Source organism: Capsicum annuum, chromosome 5 (genome assembly GCF_002878395.1).
Source record: "Capsicum annuum cultivar UCD-10X-F1 chromosome 5, UCD10Xv1.1, whole genome shotgun sequence".
NCBI classification, from domain to species: Eukaryota; Viridiplantae; Streptophyta; class Magnoliopsida; order Solanales; family Solanaceae; genus Capsicum; species Capsicum annuum.
In genome coordinates this window covers 152,260,490-152,281,972 of record NC_061115.1, presented here as the reverse complement: position 1 = coordinate 152,281,972, position 21,483 = coordinate 152,260,490, and the positions used below count along the sequence as shown (strand labels likewise).

At 35.5% G+C, this 21,483-nt stretch overlaps 1 protein-coding gene across 4 annotated transcripts; it reads left to right on the top strand.

Annotated features, from left to right (window-relative positions):
• Positions 1–551: 551 nt before the first annotated feature.
• LOC107870892 (shaggy-related protein kinase theta) lies at positions 552–10,325 on the top strand. 4 transcript variants are annotated; one of them, XM_047413200.1, is made up of 13 exons: positions 552–834; positions 7,002–7,244; positions 7,332–7,424; positions 7,518–7,577; positions 7,693–7,965; positions 8,123–8,197; positions 8,346–8,402; positions 8,478–8,618; positions 8,935–8,985; positions 9,088–9,183; positions 9,291–9,374; positions 9,628–9,730; positions 9,814–10,325. In XM_047413200.1, exons 2-13 carry the CDS (start codon positions 7,200–7,202, stop codon positions 9,873–9,875), a joined length of 1,140 nt encoding a protein of 379 aa, XP_047269156.1. In that variant the 5' UTR covers positions 552–834; positions 7,002–7,199; the 3' UTR covers positions 9,876–10,325. The 4 variants fall into 4 exon arrangements, with proteins under 4 accessions (XP_047269156.1, XP_016573068.1, XP_047269157.1 ...); XM_016717582.2 differs by lacking the exon at positions 552–834 and adding an exon at positions 5,626–6,143; XM_047413201.1 differs by lacking the exon at positions 552–834 and adding an exon at positions 6,201–6,356.
• The last annotated feature ends 11,158 nt before the right edge of the window (positions 10,326–21,483 follow it).

The window sequence follows — 21,483 nt, the reverse complement described above, 5'->3', positions numbered from 1 at the left end:
TATAATAGTTTTATATTTATTTCTAGATTTTTCAAATCTTGTTAAAATCAAATTTAGTTAATTTAAAATTCTTAAATTAATGAAAAAAGGTATCAATTGTCATTAATTTTGATGATTTCTAATAAGGAAAATTTTATCGTAAATATATTTAATTAATTTCATCTTTTAAATTAGGAAAAATTTTTAAAATTCTGATGATGACTTCTAATAAGGAAAGATTTTACCATAATTATATTTAAGTAATTTTTAACTCTTAAATATTAGAAAAAAATAATGAAAAGACGATTTTTTCTAAAGCAAAAACTTTTAATGAAGCACAGAAAGTTCAAATAATATGTAAAAGACCCTTTACATTTTTAATATATTATAGATTATATATATTATAGATATAGATATAAATATATATATTATAGATATAGATTGCAGATTAAATAGTGATTTAAGCACTTTAAGCTAAAATAACAAAAATTATGAATTAAAAATCTTAATTTATAGCGATATGCAGCCTTTGAGAAAGGAAAAAATAAAAAATAAAAAAAGGGAGAGCACAAATTCGAAAGAAAGGAAAGAAAGGGGAACACTCCAAAGGCTCTTTTCTCCCCAATTTGCTTTGTTCTGATTCTCCACTCAATTCTAGTTTGATAATTTGTAAAAAATCAAGAAGGTGAAAACTCAATTGTTTCATATACTGTTAAACTTTAACTTGATAATTAACGAATTGGAAGTAAAAATGGTGTGGGCAAATAGGGAAATGGTTGTTTACTGCTTTGATACTTTGGTTGCTTACTACAATAGCGAACAAGTTCCTCCTCCTGCTTTCGATGACGGTCAACAGTAAGCTACTTGTTTCTTTCTCTTTTCTTTCTCCTTCCCCTTTTAGCTTAAAATTAGAAACGTACATATTGACGGACTTGCAAATTGAAAGGTCTATCAGACACTGTTCTCTACTCATAAAGGTTGTGTAGCGTATGTGTATGTCCTACCCTCCGGGACGCCACTTTGGGGACTACACTTTGTATGCTGTTGTTGTTGTGTGTGCTTTTGGGCTGTGCTGATCCTGTGCTTTTTACATGTGACGTGTTTGTGAGCTGTAGGTGGATCAGTTTGAGCTAAACTGATCCTGACACTACGTCTAAAAAGACAAATCTCCCCCTATTTCTTAACCTTGAGGTGGCTTTGATTGCGTATATGCATGCTATGTGTAAACAAATGTTCACTAACTTTAGTAATTAATTGGTTAGTGTACTTGTTGTAAATTGCTGGAGACGTGTAGATTTTGGAATTTTAGAAATGAAGCAATTAGGTTTTCTTATACAGATTACTTGAGTGTTTTCCAGAGGAACAAATAACTTGCTTGGTTAGCTGGTTGAATGGTGCTGTGGCATTAGAATGTGAAGGGCCAAAGCAGTTTCTATTCCTTTGTGCTTCTTTTTATTTGGAAAATTGTTTCTTTTAATTTGGTTATAGTGCTACCGGACATTATATTCTCTTAACCTATACTTTTTAGTTTGTCTCATTTACTTATTACAAAAAAAAAAAAAAGGCTTAATTCCATTTGCATCAGTTGTCTTACCATTTGTTAGTGTCGATTTATGATAGTCTTCTGAAAATGATCTTTCACTTTACATCAAATGTTTTCCTCATAGGATTTTATATAGGTCACTCTTTTTTTAACATATTGGGAGCTTTCCTGTTTTTATAAACTTCCCAATTTGTGACTGTTTTTTTTTCTTTTATAATCATGTGATTATGTCAAGAGTTTGACATTTGTAGGGAATAAATTGTTGTCTCCGTTTATGATCTTGGTTTTCCAGTGTCAAGACCTCCAGTGTTATATTGTCCATGCATCAACTGTCCAGTCTAGTGTTGTTGGAGGTGTGAAGTGTCCCACATTGGTTTGAGGAAATTGAGTGTTTATCTCTGTATATTCTTAAGCAATACGTACCTCGTGAGCTAGCTTCTAGGATTGTATTAGGCATATAGCCCATTTTCTTCAGAGTCTGTTCATCCAGTGGTGCTTTAGGCGGTACGACATCAAAGTTTGACTAGAAGTGCCCAAAACAATGTAGAAATGGTGTATGACTTTGACCGCTTATTTGATATTTTAATTTCATAGAGAGAGAAAAAACAAAAGGAAGATATTTTGTTCAATGTGGCAAACTTGAAATTTTCGAGAACATATTATTTTTTTTTATATTTTTCTTAAAATTATTAATTATTGAAAGTATTCCTTCTGTTAAATTTTAGAATATAAAAATAGATATCTAGTGATATTTATATCATCTAAAATTTAATATAAAATTTATCTTTTTTATTTATTTTATCTTTATTATTAAATAGTATTCATCATTTAATTTTTTTCTAAGACATTAAAAGTTTATTATATTCAAAAGATGATATAATAAAATTACTTTATTATTTATTATATTTTAATATGTATGTTAAGTCGATGATATAATAAAATTATTCTATTATTTAATATTTTTTAATATGTATATCAAATAAATAATGAACAAGTATTGTTGTATGGGGAGTAATATTTTTATATAAACTTTAATATACAATTTTATTTTTTTAAAATTATGTTCAAATTTACAATCAGAATTTAAATTTATAACAATAATAATATACTTCATATAGTTCGATAAGCAAGATGTTGAAATAGACTTTATTTGTATCTCCCTCGAACCAAATAAGAAAATGAGATCTCTAATCTTCTTAAAATGTGAATGAATAATTTTTTCAAATTCTTTATGTGTAAAAATGAATAAAACTAAAAAGCAATTTATAAAGTATTAAAAAGTTATTTCTCTTTCGAATAACATATATATAACTTTGAAAAATTTAAATATCAAAATTTTAGTTGTGACGGGTAAACTAAAAAGAGGCATGTATAATTTAAAAGGTTTAAGTCATTAATAGGATAATAAATTTGTTTTAAAATTTCACTTAAACCCCTCAACTCATACTTGTACATATCAGATTTCTAACCCATCTGAAATTTGATCTGTCCAGATTTTTTTTTACCCACATGACACGTCACATGGTATTTATTCACTGTGGATGCGTGAATGAATCCCAAATAATATTTTATTTTTATTTTTCTAAAAAATTTACTGAATAAATAATACTTTATTAATAAAAAACAAAAGAAGAGCAACCCCACCCCCATGCTGTCATCTTCTTCACTCTCAACCCCCATGTTTTCATCTTCTTCGTCCCCTTTCTTGATTTTAGAGGTAGAGCAATTTTTTAGCCACTGTAATTTTTTTTAATGCTTTACTATTTTGTTTTATTTTATTTTTAATAAATAAAAAATATTTCTGAATCTACAATAAAAAAATATTTTCTGATATCCAAATTTTCATTAATTTCCATTATTTTTGAGCAAGCATCAACAAATCAAATATAAATTCGTTAAGCTTATTGAAATGATGAGAGGATTTGATAAAGTGAATCAAGTTCTCTCAATTAGTGAATCAAGTTCTCTCAATTTCTCTTTGTCGTCGATTTCAAAATAGTTCACCATTGTCATCTCTTCTTAACATTTTTTAATGGAGCATAACGATTTTTCGTTACTATCTCCAAGACCTCTCATCCGTTTTTTATTTTTATAACTCAAACATATAAAGAACGAAACAAATTCAAAAAGAGGAGAAAAAAAATAAAAATAAAGGAGATTTAACTTTGAAAAGAAAAATTGAGAGAAAGATAAATTAAAAACAGAGAAACAAATGAAGGAGGACAAAGAGGAGGGGGTGGGGGTCATTTTTTTTTAACCTAGAGGTACTAATTAAAATTTGGTGAAGAAGATAGAGTGAAGAATGAAATCAATAGTAAAAATGAAAACAAGATAAAGGAGAAGAGGGCGAGGTAGGGGGTGGGGGTTGGCTGGGTGTTTAGTGGCTGTTTTTTTTTTTTTTTTTTCAAAAAAATTATGAGAAAAATTATAATTATCTTTTAATAATTATTTTGGACCTTTTAATGTTATGTGTTATTTTTTAATTAAGCAATTTTGTCATGTCATGGCGAATGTTTTACATTCACTTTTTATTTTTTGGCCAAATCCATCGACAATTTTCTGAACTTGACATGATCTTTCACTTTGGTACCTCAAGTGGACGTCGTGCACTTTTGGCACCTCATGTAGCTATAAGTGTGTCATTTTGACACTTTTTGTTGATTCAATAAAGAGAGTGTATTACACTCGCTTTTAAGTGCATTTCAGGGGTATTTTTATAATTTTTTCATCTTCCTTCTCTTTTTTCCTTACTCTTTCCATCCATTTTTTTCCACCATTTTTTTTCCTTTCGTTGACACATTCATACACGAATTTCTCCTTCATTGATCGAATTAATAGAGAAAAAAAAATAAAAAATCAAGAAATAAGGTTAATTCGCTATTTGAAAAATAAGAATAGTTGATTTTAACAAAAATCAAGAATTTTCCTTCTTTAAGAAATAAGAAATCAAGAAATTAGAATGGTTGATTTTCGCTTATGTTGATTTTAATCATTCTTGTTTCTTAAAATGAGTTCCCTTCTTGAAATGATTTTTCATTCATTGATCGAATCAACAGAAAAAACAAGAGGAGAAAATCAAGAAAAAAAAATTTCACCTATTTTGTGAATCTAAGTTTTTTTTTTCTTTTTTTTTAGAGATTGTGATGATTCAATTTACAAAGCTAATGAGCATACACAAAAACATAATAGATTTCTACTAACTGTGTTAAGATTTCAACAAATTCTTCACTTTAATTACACTTTATTATTTATTGGAGATGATATCATATTGAGGGGTGGGGAAGTGGGTGGGGTTGATAAAATGGGTCGTGTGAAAGGTGAGTCTTGATTATGATAGCGTGAAGCTGCTTGGTTCTTGAGATGGGAAGCTTTAGCTTTGAGAGTTGAGAAATAATGGAGTTGAAGGGGATGAACATCTGCTGAATTCCAACAACTTCCCATGAAGAGATTGAATTAGGGATGCTGATAAAATTGCTTTGGTTAAACTCCGCAAAAATAATTAGACGTTTGGGTTTCGAGGCTGGGAGCGATCAGGTAGTGAGGGGGTTGGGTGGGTTGGAGAAGACGGATGGGGATTGGTGAAGGGGGTGAGGGGTGGGTGGGTAGGTTGGAGAAGATAATTGAGGGGTGGGGGTGGGGGTGCGGGCAAGTGGTGAAGGGGGTGGGTTTGCTGTAGAAGATCGATGGGGATTGGTGGAGTGGGGGAATTAAATTTTATAATTTTTTTATAATTATTTAAGTTAAAAAATTGTCAAGTGTCAATATTTGATTGGTATTTTTGTTATTTTAATTAAAAATAGTTATTTAACAATTAATTTGAAAAAAAATGACAAATGTCATAATATTATTGATCACTTTATACGTCATCGGCGTGTGTAATATACGCAATATGATATATTTTTGCTGATTCAGCAAAAAGTGTCAAAATAACATCCGCATATGTTATTTGAGTTGTCAAAGTGAACAACGTCCACTTGAGGTGCCAAAGTGAAAGATCTTGTCAAGTTCAGGGGCTATCGATGAGTTTGGCCTTATTTTTTTGGTGATTGACAAAAAAAGTCTATTAGAAATAATTTTTAGATAGTTAAGAAGTTTAATAGATACAAATTTGATTGAGGAGTTTTAAGTAAAATTTTGAAACAAATTTAGTAACCTCAACCAATTTTAAATTTTGATATTCAAAATTTTCATTATGACACGTATATTTGATAGATGGAGTACAATATTTATGTTTGTCCCTTTTATATTATTGTCAGAGCAGTTTCGTTTTCAATTTCTCTTCCCTCTTGTCTCCTTTTTGTTGAACGCAGAAAGGAGAACAAACAGATAAATTTATTATTTCTTCAATTCATTTTTCTATGCTTCTTGTTCTGAATATTAATTTCTTGTTAATTCTTAGCCTTCTCTCTTTTTTCCTTCTATAATTGAAGGAAAATTTCAGAAACTTTCTTTGTTTCTGATTTAAAAAAAAAAGAGGAGGAACAACAATTTTTTTTTTTTTAATTTTAAGTTTGAAAGAGAATTTCTATTTAAGATTTGGATAAATTGAAAAAGGGAAGAGATGAACGTGATGCGTCGCCTTAAGAGCATTGCTTCTGGACAATCGTCCATTTCCGATCCTGTAATTTTCTCCTTCTCTTTTTCATGTCAATTTTTTTTTCCGCATTTGGTGAGAGAATTGAGATGACATAATGGGAATTTATGGCATTTGTTGTTTGTTGGTTAGCTTTTGTGTTGTTGTCTCAATATGATTTGTTTTCCGGAGCTTGGTGTAACCGGTAAAGTTGATGTCATGATTTGAAGTCGTGGAAATAGCATCGTGCACAAATGCAAGGTACAACGGTGTACAATTGACCTTGTGGTTTGGCTGTTCTGCATTGGCTGGGCTTTATTTTTGGGGGTTGGAAGGAAGCTATAAGTGGTTTGTTGATTTGTGTAGTAAGATTTTCCAAAAAAAAAAATAATTGGGGGCTTTTTGTCTGGAAACTTTTCCTTGAATTCTTCTCTTTTATGCTTACTTTTACTTGATTAACTTGTTAATTTGATTGACTAATACAAAGTTTGGTAGTTCTAAAGGAAGATGGTGTAATTTTTTCCATTGCTAAAGATTGGGTTATATTGGCTTGCTAGTGATAGAACCAATCTCATGTATTAACTTTTTATAGTTTGGTTGTTATCATTTCTTTGCAAAGTCTGCTCAAGATAATGTTTAAATTAATCATGAGATTGTTTTTGGGAAACTAGGAAGTCATGGGTTCAAGTCGTGGAATCAGCCTCTTGCAAAAATGCGGGGTAAGGCTAAGTACAATAGACTTATGGTTCGGCCTTTCCTTGGGCTATGGGAGCTTTAGTGCACCGGCTTCCCTTTTGCCTCCTACTGTGATTTAAGTGCATTCTCATCAGAACAACCTGCCTATTATAATCCCACAAATGAGGTTTGGATTTAAGGGCATTCTCATATTTTCCTTTAATTTAATAGGGAGGGGATTTTAGCCTAAAGAGACCGAAGGTTGATCAAGAAGTAGATCACAGGGTTGATATTGAAATTCAATTGGAAGAGCAGTGTCCTATAACGCTAAATGATGATGTGGCTTCTACATCTGAAGGAAGTGCTTCAAGTACATTAACTGTCGATACTAGGCAAGAAAAATCTGGATGTAAGGAGCTTCCAAAAGAAATGAGTGGAATGAAAATTAGAGGCAAAATCTCTGATGACCATGAGGTAACTTCTTATTTATGTCGAACCATCTTGTTGCTTTTTGTTTATGGAGAATCCTTGTTTATGATACTAAAATGCTACTAATTATAGGATATGGAACCTACTGTTGTTAGCGGTAATGGAACAGAAACAGGCCAGATAATTGTGACTACTCTGAGTGGTCGAAAGGGAAAGAAGAAACAGGTAAATGTTATTTTCTTTATTTTTAGATGTGATGGCTTGTGATTCGTTGCATATTTGGTCTTAATCTGTTAATAAGTTTCATATTATTGCCAGACGCTGTCTTACATGGCTGAACGTGTGGTGGGTACGGGATCATTCGGAGTTGTATTTCAGGTGCAGTTGTGTTTGATGTTCAGTAGGAAGATTAGGTGTTTATTGGAAGCATTGAATTCGTCAGAGTTTCTCTACTAGACTTTTGTTCATTCTTCTCTTTTCTTGAAATTTTTAGGCTAAGTGCCTTGAAACAGGTGAATCTGTGGCAATAAAGAAGGTCTTGGAGGACAGGAGATACAAGAACAGGGAACTGCAGATTATGCGCATGCTTGATCATCCTAATGCTGTTCACCTGAGACACTGTTTCTATTCTACTACTGAGAAGAATGAGGTTTACCTTAACCTTGTTCTGGAGTACGTATCTGAAACCGTGTACCGAGTTTCAAGGCACTACAGCAGAGTGAACCATCACATGCCAATCATATTTATTCAACTATACATGTACCAGGTTAGCATTTGCCACATGCATTTCCGTTTCCCCGTCATGGTTCTGGACTTTCAGATTGTAGTGAGTGAGATTTCTTGTTTGGCAAATTGATATTATGAATTATCTTGATTCTTCAGAAGTTACAACTTGATTCTTTCTCATAATTATCACTGTGCAGCTATGTCGGGCTTTGAATTACATGCACAATGTAATTGGGGTATGTCACCGTGATATTAAACCTCAGAATCTTTTGGTAAGTTTTGCTTGTTATTCTCCCTTGCTTTTTGGTGTTTGTAGTTCTTCCATTTCCTGAGTTATCTGAGACAATTGCTATTCCTCTTCCTTCATTCTTGCCTCAGTTCTAACTATTTGTGGTACTATTGTTTTAATAATTTCTATAGGTTAATCCACACACCCATCAGTTAAAGATCTGTGATTTTGGAAGTGCAAAGATGCTGGTATGTGGTGTTCTTTTGGGAACTAAGTTTTCCTAGGTGTTTGCATTCAGTCAGACTTTTGTCCTCTTACCACAGGTGCCTGGGGAGCCCAATATAGCCTACATTTGTTCGCGGTATTATAGAGCACCTGAATTGATCTTTGGGGCTACAGAGTACACAACTGCAATTGATATGTGGTCAGCTGGTTGCGTTTTCGCTGAATTACTTTTGGGACAGGTGAAATGAATTCATGATACCTATTTTCTCTCTCTTTCTGATATTAGCTGTAGAAAGTTGGTAATTATTCTTCTTACTCCTGCACATAGATTTGGTTTCTATGATGCCTCTGTTATACTGAGGTAGATAAGTGCGTGCTGCACATAAATGTTTCCCTACTTGCAAGTTGGTTCTCCTTTTTGATGGATTATGATAGTTTTTCCTGATTATGACTAGTCTATAAAAGTTCTAGACAATCTTTTTTTTTGTGAGCATCATTTTTTGAGTTGCACTGGTATAAAGTAGTCTGATAAATTGAATTTTGTACTATGTTTAGCCTCTTTTCCCTGGAGAAAGTGGCGTTGATCAGCTGGTGGAGATAATCAAGGTATGCTATTATGGGACACCAGTTCTCATCTCCCATTATTAAAGCAGTGTCTGTTGAGTTTCATTCTGTTGCTTATGGTCTTGATGTATTAATCCATGCTAGATTTTGGGAACACCAACTAGAGAGGAAATTAGGTGCATGAATCCAAGCTATAAGGAGTTCAAGTTTCCTCAAATCAAAGCTCACCCGTGGTACAAGGTTTGTTACAAATTATTAAGTAGCTGCATCTCTTTATCTTAGTTTTTTTTTGTTTCTTCTCGTGCACTCTCAAGCTGAGTCGCTGAACTAATCTGAATAATTTGTAGATATTTCACCGAAGAATACCTCCTGAAGCAGTGGATCTGGCGTCAAGGCTCCTCCAGTATTCTCCAACTTTGCGCTGTACTTCTGTAAGTGAATGACTTAGCCTTTTCTTGCTGTTCATATAAAGCTTGGAAATAGTTAATGATTAAAAACACAGCTCTGATAAACTTAAAGCTGTGGATTCTGTACTGATCTTGTGGATAAATCAGTAAGTTTATGCAGCCTACTGAGGCTGAAAACATTATACAAGTAGTATGTTAGAAACATACCTGTACTCTTTTTGGGGTTTAAGATCAAGAGGCACCCGGAATGAGTCATAACCTTTGTATTTATTTTCAGTTAGAGGCATGTGCACACCCTTTCTTTGATGCTCTGAGGGATCCAAATGCATGCTTACCAAATGGACGACCTTTCCCACCTCTATTCAACTTTACACCTCAAGGTTGAGCCCAGTTCCTTTTCTAAATCTAACTTTATCATTATATAACTAGTTTGCCCCATCTAACTGTAGTAAACCTGATGCAGAACTTTCTGGTGCACCTACTGAACTGCGACAACGCCTCATTCCTGAGCACACGAGGAAATGAATTTTGTGTTAAGGAACATCTCTTAGGCATTACAAAAATGAGTTTTTGAGGGGTCGGTCTGTTGTCCATGTGATGAGCAGTGTTCTACAGCATCAAATGCAAGCTATGTTCTAGGCCAGCCTTGGTGGAATATCTTATATTCCAAGGCAAGGATGGTGGTGATCAGAGTTAGGTCCATCACTGCAATTCTTTTATTTATTAAATTGATGTGTTAGTAAAGAATGCCCTAGGCAGTTCTAGATGAGTTCACATCTATTAATTCTTTTTTGTTACTACAAACATGTAGTTTGTGGGCATTCAGAAGATCAGTAGGTTCTTCCATACAGGATTACTAGTTGAAGTGCGTGTTTATTTTTGTGTCATTTTTTATTTCTTCCACTTGCCCTATAGAAATGTGAAATTCATTACTGTACCTAACGGCTCTTTAAAACTACTTCAATAGTCTCAGTACGATTCTGTCCGTTTGTCTAGTTTTCAATACTGCACATGGACAGTTTATTCTCCGTTGTCCTGAGGGTGACGAAAATAGCTTATGAAAATATGTTCGGCTCTTTTTTTTTTTTGGTAAAAAAGATTTTTATTTATATTACAGTACAAGGATTACAGAGACTGAACTTGTGGCTGTACCACTACAGACTCTGAAGACTGTACAACCTGAGCATCTCTACTAGAACTAATATAATACGGGTAAGGGGCTGCTTCACTCTCCTAACACTTGGGACTCCATTCTTATCCGCACGCAAAATCACTAAAAGTGACGGTGGAGGCTCCCAAAGCAGTACAGTAGTAGAGACATTATTATTACAAACACTCCTAGCTAGTCCGTCGGCTAACTTGTTCTGTTCCCTGTAGATATGATGTATTTTAGGGCGACCCAGTCTGTGGAGAAGGAACCTGCAATCAGAGATAACATTTGAGTTAGAGCATGTTGCATTAATTAATAAGTTAGCTAGCTGCTGTGAGTCTGTACCGATTTCCAACGGGGAGTGGATATGCTGATAAGCTAGCTGAAGACCTAGTATGACTGCAGCCAGTTGCTTGAGTAATTTCTAAAGACACCTCCTAAAGATTAATGATCAGGAAGCTCAGAATGGGCTGCACAGTCAGTGTTTAGCATGATATTAGTCTGGTCAGGGGGCTTCCATTTAACATACATAGGAATAGTACATCTCTCAACTTTTGTGGGCCCAGTGAGAAACCAAAACTCAGTTACACTGTGACAGATACGGTCTAAAGACAGTGTAGAAGCAATTCTGTGCGCGCAGTCCAAATTGACCAAAGACAAAAGCAAAGGAAAACCGATGAAGGAATAAGACCCAATCTATTGGAGATAGCGGGAACTCTAAGTCGTATGAACCTTTGCAACCATTGAGTTGGTGCTAGGGAGGGATCTGTTAAAGAGTGTGCCTCATTTTTAATTTGGATATAGTCCCAGAGTGAAGTCACTTTAGGACAAAACAGGAAAATGTGCGCATTTGTTTCTGCAGTGGAGCAGTCGCAGAGGCGACATGTTGGTGAGTCAATAACCCTTATATGGTGGAGATATGCAGCTGTTGGCGTTCTGTCATGATTAAGCAGCCAGAGGAAGTGTTTGATTTTAGGAGGGATCGGAAGCCGCCAGATCCAGTTGAAGTTTGGATGGTGATTTGTTTGGCTCGTGACAGTGGATGAAGGGTTATTAAAGGAAGCTAGAGCAGACATGCATGTTTTAACACTAAAGAGGCCCGAATTTGTTAATCCCCAAGTGATGCGATCAAAAGTACTTGCGAACCTGGGAAAATAAACTTGTTGAATTTGGGAGACAACCCCAGGTGGAAGATCAATAGAGAGTGCCGAGAAATCCCATATTTCGGAGGTTCTAAACTTCACCACATTGGCTTCGCTTTCTTCAGGAAGGAGGGGCCCTTGTAAAAGGGATCGAATGGTGGAGTTTGGTTTGATCCAAGAGTCAGTAAAGAAGTTGATGAAGCGACCTGTAGCAGGCTGCCAACGAAGGCCCAACTGGCAGGTCTTCCAACCCTGCTGGAGGGCTCTCCAAGTTCTAGAGATTGTAGCAGCTGTACTAAGATTATTGTGTGGTCGCCAAAGGTATTTTCCTTTAAGTAAATTTGCCCAGATGGTGTTGTTCTAGTGAAAACAACGCCAAGATGAGCATGCCAATAAAGCTTTATTTTTTGGGACTAAGTCTTGAATGCCTAACCCGCCTTCATCCTTCGGTTTTGTAACCATCGACCATTTGAGAAGATGAATCCTCCTACGGGTTTGCGTAGAGCCCCAAAGAAAATTTCGCTCATGACGTTGGAGCTCTTTAACCACATAGGCTGGAAGTTGAATAAGCTGCATGATATGATTTGGGAGGCTATTAAGGGTAGACTGGATAAGTGTGGCCTTCCCAGCCAAGGTGAGGAATTTTCGTTTCCAACCTGATAGGCGGGGCTTTGAAGGTGTCCACGAGTACTTGGTAGTCTGATTTGGCCAACCTCGTGGACATTGGAAACCCGAGATATTTCCCAAAAGAGGAGCCCTTACTTAAGTGTAGGTTAGTACAAGCTAGAATCTTTTTTGCAGTTGGTGTATTATCTGAGAAAAAGATTTTTGACTTGGAGTAATTTATTTTTTGCCCTGAGATAACTCCAAATTGGGACATTGCTGTTGAGATGGCCATGCAGGTAGAATCATTTATTTCTCCACAGAGGATGATATCGTCTGCGAAAAAAAGGTGGGAAATAAGAATACCCCTTGGATAGGTGACAATTGGCGTCCAGAGAAGGTGATCAACAGCTATGTCGATTCTTCTAGATAGCCTTTCCATGCAAAGGATAAATATGTATGGTGACAAGGGGTTACCCTGACGGATACCTCTATTGGGAGCAAAAAATGGAGTGGATCCCCCATTGATAAGGACTGAGATGGTTGATGTACAGATACAAGACATGATTAGCCGGATGATTTTAGAGGGAAAGTTAAAATATATCAGGGTGTCGTGGATGAAGGACCATTCAGGACGGTCAAAGGCTTTTTCCAGATCAATTTTAAGCATCATCAAGTGCTTGTTTCCTTTACGCTTTTTAAGAAAATGTAGCACCTCTTGAACTAGCAGAGCACTATCTGAAGCCCTTCTTCCTGCTAAGAAACTAGACTTAGGGCCAATAATTTCCTGGAGATAAGGTTTTATACGATTTACGATGATATTTGTAATAACTTTATACACAGTGTTGCAGAGACTAATGGGTCCGTATTGAGATATGGTGGCTGCAAAACTGGTCTTAGGGATTAGGTAGATGTAAGTCTGGTTCACAATAGGCGGGATAGCCCACTCAGTGAAAACTTGAGCACAAAAATCCTCAAGAGATTTTCCTACAATTTCCCAGTATCTCTGGAAGAAAAAAGGGTGCAAGCCATCCGGACCCGGGGCCTTAAAAGGGTTTAAACGAGTTGAGTGCTGAGGAGATCTCACCTCTAGTGAGGGGCTGTTCTAGCAGGACATGCACAGCTGGTGGTACGAATCGAGAAGGTGCATACAAACCTTGCTGCGGGCATGCAATGAGATCCATAGTGAAAAGATTTTTGAAGAAATTAATGATATGAAACTCCAAATTATCTCGTCCTTCAATCCAGTTTCCACCTTGGTCTCGTAGAGCTAGAATACGATTCTTACGTCTTCTGTTAAGGACAGAGATATGGAAGAACTTTGTGTTTGCATCCCCATTATTGAGCCAGTTAACCCTTGATTTTAATTGCCACAAGTCATGTTCCAATTGCAATAAGCGATTTAATTCCTGAGACAAGTCAACTTCAAGAGTTTGCAAGAAGGAGCTAGTTGGGTAGTTTGGAGAAGCTTGGATTCCCACTAATCTGGCTAGCAGCTTCCTTTTCTTAACAAAAATGTTGCCAAAAACCTCTCTATTCCAAAAAGAGATCTCATTTTTGAATAAGGCAATAGAGGGAAGAAACAAGTCATTCATGGTGAGCCAGGAGTATGAGACAACTTCAGAGAACTGAGGGTGAAAGGTCTATATAGACTCTAGCCTGACGGGTCTATTGTTTATAGGATAGGTCGGGGTTAAAGCAAGACTTAGAGGACAGTGATCAGAGTGGAGACGAGGGAGATGCTTGACAGAAGCTTCGGAAAAGAGTTCTAACGAAGCTGCATTGCTATTAATTCTATCTAGACGCTCTAAGATCAAATAGCCATGGCGTCTGAGATTTGTCCAGGTAAACTTACTGCCACTAAAACCTAGATCAAGCATATTGCAGTAATTGAGACAGTTTAAGAAGTTATTTGCTCTAGAAGCAGAGAACCCCCTACCCCCAAACTTCTCATTTGTCCTTGTAATGTCGTTGAAGTCACCACCTTAACCATGCAGTAAATTTCCTGGCGGGTAAGGGCAACGTCAGTTACATGTAAAACATCATCATGCCAGAGAATTGCCATACCCCCAGCCTGACCCTCAGCTGGGACGGCCGCTACGTTTGAGAAGCTGAATTCGGTAGGCAGGGATTGATGGTTTTCTCTATGGATTTCCAAAAGGACAACTAAAACAGGCTTATAGTTATCTAGGATTTCCTTAAAGGCCAACCTAAACTCTTGGGACTTGGTGCCCCTACAGTTCCAAATAATAAAGTTCATTGGCCGAGTAAAGTTATAGCGAATGTCAGAGTTACAAGCAAGCTCCGAGCCCCTGAGAGTCGGGCTCATTATCAAGGCATACTTCCCCATGTCCGGGTTGAGGGTGGGCCTTACATGGATCGAGCATTTCAACATATTTTGCGGACAATTTATGTATACTTTTTTTGCAACATGCTCTTTTAACAGGAATACGCATACCTGATTCAGAAACGCTGATGACGCCCTCTCGTGCATGCCCGCCTCCAGATTGTCCAGGATGATGTAGTCGGGGTTGGTCAGTGCAATGGGGAGCGGGAGCTCCATCGATGACGGAGGTGCAGCATTCAGGTCGTGGACCTGGTCCATGAAGGTTGGCTCTACATGCTTCTGAATCCATGGAGTCACCTCCGTCTCCGAGAGTGGCTGTGGATAAAAGGCAAGCCCCGGCACCAAGAGATTGTTCTGAAGTGGAGGATTCACATTGGATGGTGATGCCTGGAAAGGATTCGGAAGCGGTTGGGGGTTCGCAGGCCACTGGGATTGGCCTTACGCCTCAAGTTGCATAAAACGTAGTTACTTGTCAATTTTGACATCACTCTACATTATTCAAGTTAATTTATAATCTCATTCAATAGCAAAATTTAATTTTAATTAATGCTGTCATTCCTATTCCCTGTCCTGAATTGTAGGTCTATCGACTTCTCTACTTCATTCGAGGTAGTGGTATGGACGTATTCACTTTATTCTTTTCAGACTTCGCTTTGTGGGAATATACTGGATATATGTAGTTCTTGTTGCCATCATTCCTTTTAAGCTAATTTTTAAATTACTCATTACTAACTTTTTAAAAAATATTAAAAATAATCACACTATGATCTCATCTTCTCTCTAATTCATACTAGAGGCTCAATATTTATACTTTTTATATTTTAATTTACATGATATATATTTTTTTAGTTTATTCCGAGAAAAATGTTGCTTTTTTGTATTTAGAGTCAATTTAATTTTGAAATTCTCATTTTATTTTAAATGAATGATTTATAACCGACACAAATATCTTAAGAGTTATTTTGAATCAAAAATTTTAAAAATCAATCTTACTATAATATTTTAATATTCTGATTGAAACGTCTAAATAATAGTCATCCCCGTATTTAAATTCAAATATATTAATCTGTGTTTTTAAAATTAACTATTGTTAAACGTTACTTATTAATTATGAAAAAGTAAGTCGATTTTGTTACCTAAAAAGAAATGATTTCTTAAAAGTTGGACTTTACAATAGAAGTTGAAAGTTGAAGTTTTTTCTTGATTTAGAATTTTATTTTACATTCAACTGAATCTCTATGTATATGAGAATAAGCAGAAACAGTAAGGATTTATTTGACCAAGAAAGTAAAAAACGTATTTATTTTATTTAATAATATTAAAGTTGAAAATAGAACTAGAGTTGCGTCTGACCATAATATTTCAAAAATATTTTAAACTTTGAATGTACTACTTTTTATAAAGTGATAAAAAAATTGAGACAAAAAATAAAATAAAAACACCTCGAGTGGTGTTTTTCGAAAACTAAAAATTGAAAAAATATTTTGAAATATCTTTTTTATTTTCATGGTCAACCAAATATTTCAAAATAAAGTGAAAATATATTTCAAAATATTATAAATAATATTATGACCATACACATACTAATTAGAAGTTCGAAAATTCTAAAATCAAGAATTTGACATGTTAATGATAAAATAACCTTTTTAATGAATGATAATGTTTGGCTAATCTTGTTTTAAAATTTGACATAATGATAAAATAACCTTTTTAATGAATGATAATGTATGGCTAATCTTGTTTAAAGCAAAAGTTGAATGGCAAGGGTTTCTTTCTCTCTCCTGCGCACGTTAGCCTAACGTACGCACTGTATGGGAAGGCGAGCAAAAACTTTGATTTCAATTGTGTGGGGGTTTGGGCCACAGATGACAAAAGAGTTTTAAAATGATGTGTAGGTGACACAAGTCTTAATTATTAGGTGGAGATGACAATTACTTTATTATGGATTAAGAAAGTTGGGGAAGTTTGAAAATAACCCACAAGTTTTTAAATTTATACTTTGATCCAAATGTTAGCCTGTATAACAGAAAACGGAGGGAAAAAAGGCGCCTTTTTCTCTCTTCTCACCCTTTGTTGATTTCTCTCTCTTAGCAATTTTTGTTGTTTATTGTTGCTGCTGCTTCATTCATCATCTTCTGCTTCATTATCATCATCTTTTACTTCATTATCATCTTCATCTTGTTCTTGTTGACCATTTGTTGTTGTTACCGCTACTGTTGCTATTTGATCAATTTCTTAGGTTAAATTTTGTTTCTAACATCACTTTCCACTTTGACATTACTTCATAAGAGACGTTTGTAAGTCAAATTATGATTTTTAGTTGAATTTATGTAACACCCCGCATTTTTGAGTTAGAACGTAAACCGTCATTTCTTCTCATAAAGGTTACAAAATCCATAAATCCAATGCAAATTTAGTGTGTTGATCAATTATGTAGTGTGGAAATCTATTTTAGCATGAATTAAGATCATAGAAGTCCCCTAACTCAAGGACGAGTTGAAAGATTTCCAATCGTTCGAGTTTGAGTAAGCACCGAAACTTGGGTCAACTTCAATCAACCATAACTCATTGTATATGATGAATTGGGTAGCCTACTATATACCAAATTGTAGATAATTGAATAAGCTTTCCAACGATATAAGGTTTGTCGAAATCCGATAACCGGGTAAGGAGTTATGGCTATTTTAAGTTTCAACTGTAAGACGAATGCCATTTCAGTGCATGGCGCGTCGCGCCAGAGGCCAAAATGACACTCGTCAATTTCCAGCAAGCCTCCGCGATAGTCCCGCTTCGCGCCAAACTTCTAGGTCTCAATAATTGGCATTTTTTCCAAGCTTTGCGTCGCGATGGGGCAAAAAATGGGGCTCCAGTTTCAGAATTTCACTCAAGGGTATTTTGGTCTTTTTACCCATTCCTACCCTCTATATATGTCCTAGTAAAGGGAAAAATCTCATTTTTCTCTCTCTTCCATTGCAAGAATTAGGGTTTCCTCCCTATAATTCCAATCCAATTATCTCTAGTAACTCAAGATTCAACCATGGGAATTCGAAACAAACTGGAGATTTGGAATCCCCAGATCGTAAGCTTCAAGAAGCACCTATTATTTTCGCATATGGAGGTACGTGGGGTTATCTCAAAAATCTCATGGGCTTAAAAAAATTCATGTTTTAAAATTGAGGGTTTTGAAATTATGAATATAAACATATTTTAAGCATCTTTATGATATTGATTTTGTCTTTAGGCCTATTTCCGAAGTGATTTGATATATTATATATGCATATGCTTGTGATTCAAAAGATGTTAACTTGAGAGCATGAATTATATGAAACCCATCTCTTGATATGAAATTGTTTTGAATTTTCATATGATGTGAATTGTTAGAAATCATCTTGACAAGTATGACATGAACTATTTTGAAAGTGGATATGATTTTTGACTTGCAAGGAGAGGGTTATTATGTTGAAATATGATGAATATAATGGTTTCATAAAGTAATGATGTGATATTGATGGCTTGCAAGTCGGGTATGACGATACCCTACAGAATAAGATATGTGGTTGAATTAAATGGAGTTGAGTGCATTGATTTTATATGAGATAGGTGGATTCCCGAAGAAGGCATTTGAGTGTAAGGGCTCATCACTGAAAATCGTGTTTGCCGACATGAGAATTTGGTACCAGGCTAAGTGTTCTTGTGTACCTGACTTTATGTCATTCCCAAATTGGGGCTATGGTTAGGAGCCCTGCTTTGTGATCTTGTGCACTACTATACTTTATTGGGTCGAGATACCCTGCTGTGTGATCTTGTGTGTCTTTTCCTCACTTATACTCTAATCTCGGTGGCAACCGAGGTTTGACAGTTGGTGTAAATGTTATATGTAGGGTATTCCACCTAGCTCAGCTGCATTACATTATTGTTGAAAACTATTACATTATGCCCATGTGTTTTCAAATGATTTGATATGAAACTGCTTTATACTGGCTCTCACCTATATTTTGTAAAAATATTGTATTTTGTTTTGATTTCTCTGTGTACCAGTACTTTTGTATTGACCCTCTTCCCTCTCAGGTTCGGAGGCACAATCTAGAGGTCCAGATAATCAGTAGATTCTTCAGACAGATTTGCAGAGTCGGGTGGTGACACTTCTATCTTTCGGAAGGCCTAATGTCTGGCAGATTAATTATTATTTAGTATTTTTGGGTCTACTGGGGGCCTTGTCCCAGTTTTCAGATAGTTGTTTATTTTAATCATGTAGTAAAGATTTTGCACACGGGTGTTCAGATGTTGATAGATGTTGTGGGACATTATTTCCCCTTTGTTGATTTCATTTGATTTATGACCATGTTTCCGTAATATTGTGAATCTTCCGCATATCCTATTATCATATGAATTATGTGCATGATTACCAGATAGATAGGGGTGTTTCGGGCCTTTATGGTTCGGAATGCTCGTCACGGCCAGGGCCCCAGTTCGGGTCATGACAAACTTGGTATCAAAGCACGGTTCATGGTCCCAGGGTGTCTGTAAAATCGCGTCGGGTAGAGTCTTATTTATGGGTGTGTAGCGCGCCACACTTATAAGTAGGAGGCTACAAGGCATTTAGGAATGCCTCTTTTTCTTCATGTTCTAGTTCGTGCAATAGAGTTAGAGTATTTCTTTTTCATACTCTAATTCGTGCTATGGTGACGTCCATACGAAAGTAAAATCATCCCAAATTCTTTTCTTACTCTGATGTTCTCAGACCCATCACATTATTGGGGTGATTTAAGTGCAGAATTTTAGAGTCTAAATGGTATGGTCCCTTCGGATCGCGTCATATAAGATCTTAAAATTGTGCAAGGACTTGAGAAGAGTCCGTTATTGCTTCAGAGTGTATTGGTTTTAGTATGAACCTTGATCTTGATGAAATTGTGCTTTTCAGCCTTCTGTATTGAGTATATTCGACCCTTTTCAGAAATTTATGTTGCAGATGTCATGCTTAAGAGAAAAGACATGTAGTAGAAGTGTTGGAATTGTATTTCCACCCAAATAGTAGTATAAGTTAAAGTGTCGGTGTATTGGTAGCTAGTAACGTGTGTGGATTGTATGATAATCTGTGGGGGAAATATTTGACTTAGGTTTTTTTTATCTATACAAAGTAAGATGTGTATTCTTAGATTATGGAATATTGTGTGGCAAGTTTCCATCTCTTGAAAATATTTTATCATCGTTTTGATGAAACTAAAAAGTCTAGTGAAGCTGTGTGGAGCTCTTTCGATTCACTAGCATAGTTGCCTTGTCATTCATTTCATTTTCTTGTTCAAACCACAAAAATCAAAGTCTAGTGAAGCCGTGTGAGGCCTATTTCGATTCACTAGCAATTTGTCCTTCAACGTATTGTTCTTGTGTTGGTTGAATATATGTATATCTGAATCTTTTTAGATGAGATAGATTTGGTAATGAAGCGATTCGTCCTTGTGTGTTAGTTTATTAGTAGAAGATAGAGAAGGAGTTATTAGGCGAGGTGAATTGTCCTTGCTTGAAGTATGAAAATGGCCAGATTAGCCAGTAGGTTATGAGTATAGACTCATGGTTTTTGTGGACTTTGAAGGTAGTGTAAATGTACGCTTGGGTAAGTAATTGTGATGTGAGAAAGCAATATAAGTAGATACGATTGTGCGGGGTTATAATATAAGGATAAGGTTGACCATGTCTATTATGAGGCTTTAACCCCCCTTGCCCCTCTTTTCATTGGTAGTTGTGAATTAGTACTACTTGTGAGAAGGTATGTAGTAGATTTTTGATATATTTGGTCAGAATGTCCCAATTTGATGGATTAGTATATTTATATTATGTTGCATTCTTCATTGGTGGTAAATGATTGATACTAAACTATAGGCTTGAATTTAAATGGTGTGGTGGTAAATAGTGGCAAGAGTTTGATGATGCATGTTTTGTGGGATTAAATTAGTAGGCTTGATGTGCTGAAATAGTACATGCTAATGGATTATGATAAGGAAAACCGTTAGGTCATGATCGATTATTATGGTTATGAAGTTTTAGTGCACTAGTGTTTTCATGATGTTTATTTCATAGTTTCCAAGTGAAAAATTTGTGTGTATGGTTGGGTTGTCAATCATGTTTAGCACTAGACATTAAGTTTGAAACAATTGATGGCCATGAAGGTGGATGTGATGATTTCTTGATTAATGATACTAGTTATAGGGAAGTGATTTATAGGCTTGAACAGTGTATGCCAGTGCCTAAGTTTATTTGATTTCGTAATGAAGTATGTCAGTGTATGTATGATGTAGAAGTATGCCCAGGGTGGTTTAAAGCTGCGGTATTTATTCTAAGGCTATTACATGTTGAGTGTGGCTAGTGGTACCGTTGAGTTGCTAGGTCGGAAAAGGACTAGTTAGATGGTATATGGTATTCTAAATAGCCAAGTTAAGGAACTTTAATTGATAGTGTTGAGCCTTTTTGATATGATCCTGATTCTTATGGTAGAGGAATATAATTTTAAGGTGGCTATATTGGTAGGCTATGACAAAAGTAGAGTGATTCATTAAAGACTTGGTGACATCCATGTTAAGTGTTAGAATCTAAGTTTGAGTCCTTGAGAGTTGCGCTACGGTGATACTCACAAGGATTCGAAGTAAGTAAGTGTTCTAGTATTATGAGATGACTATTGGGGCTATAGAATGATAGAGTATGTCTCAGAAGGTGGTATTATTAGTGGGTTTTCCACTTCCAGATGTAGTCATTCGGGTTAATTTCTATTAATTATGTGTATTGTCGTTTTTCATACCCCAGAGTACAGTAAGGGTAGTTCTGTTTAGAGTCTAGTAAGGGATCTCTCAAGCTTAAGATGGTGGCTTAATGCTAAGAAGGAGATAATAGTACAAGTGA

What these genes read in the sequence shown, in the direction of transcription:
- LOC107870892 (XM_016717582.2), top strand. Translation starts at nt 6,084, where the DNA reads ATGAACGTGATGCGTCGCCTTAAGAGCATTGCTTCTGGACAATCGTCC. An exon ending in AAATCTCTGATGACCATGAG is followed by an intron (nt 7,245 to 7,331) that starts GTAACTTCTTAT and finishes TACTAATTATAG; the next exon opens with GATATGGAACCTACTGTTGT. An exon ending in CATTCGGAGTTGTATTTCAG is followed by an intron (nt 7,578 to 7,692) that starts GTGCAGTTGTGT and finishes TGAAATTTTTAG; the next exon opens with GCTAAGTGCCTTGAAACAGG.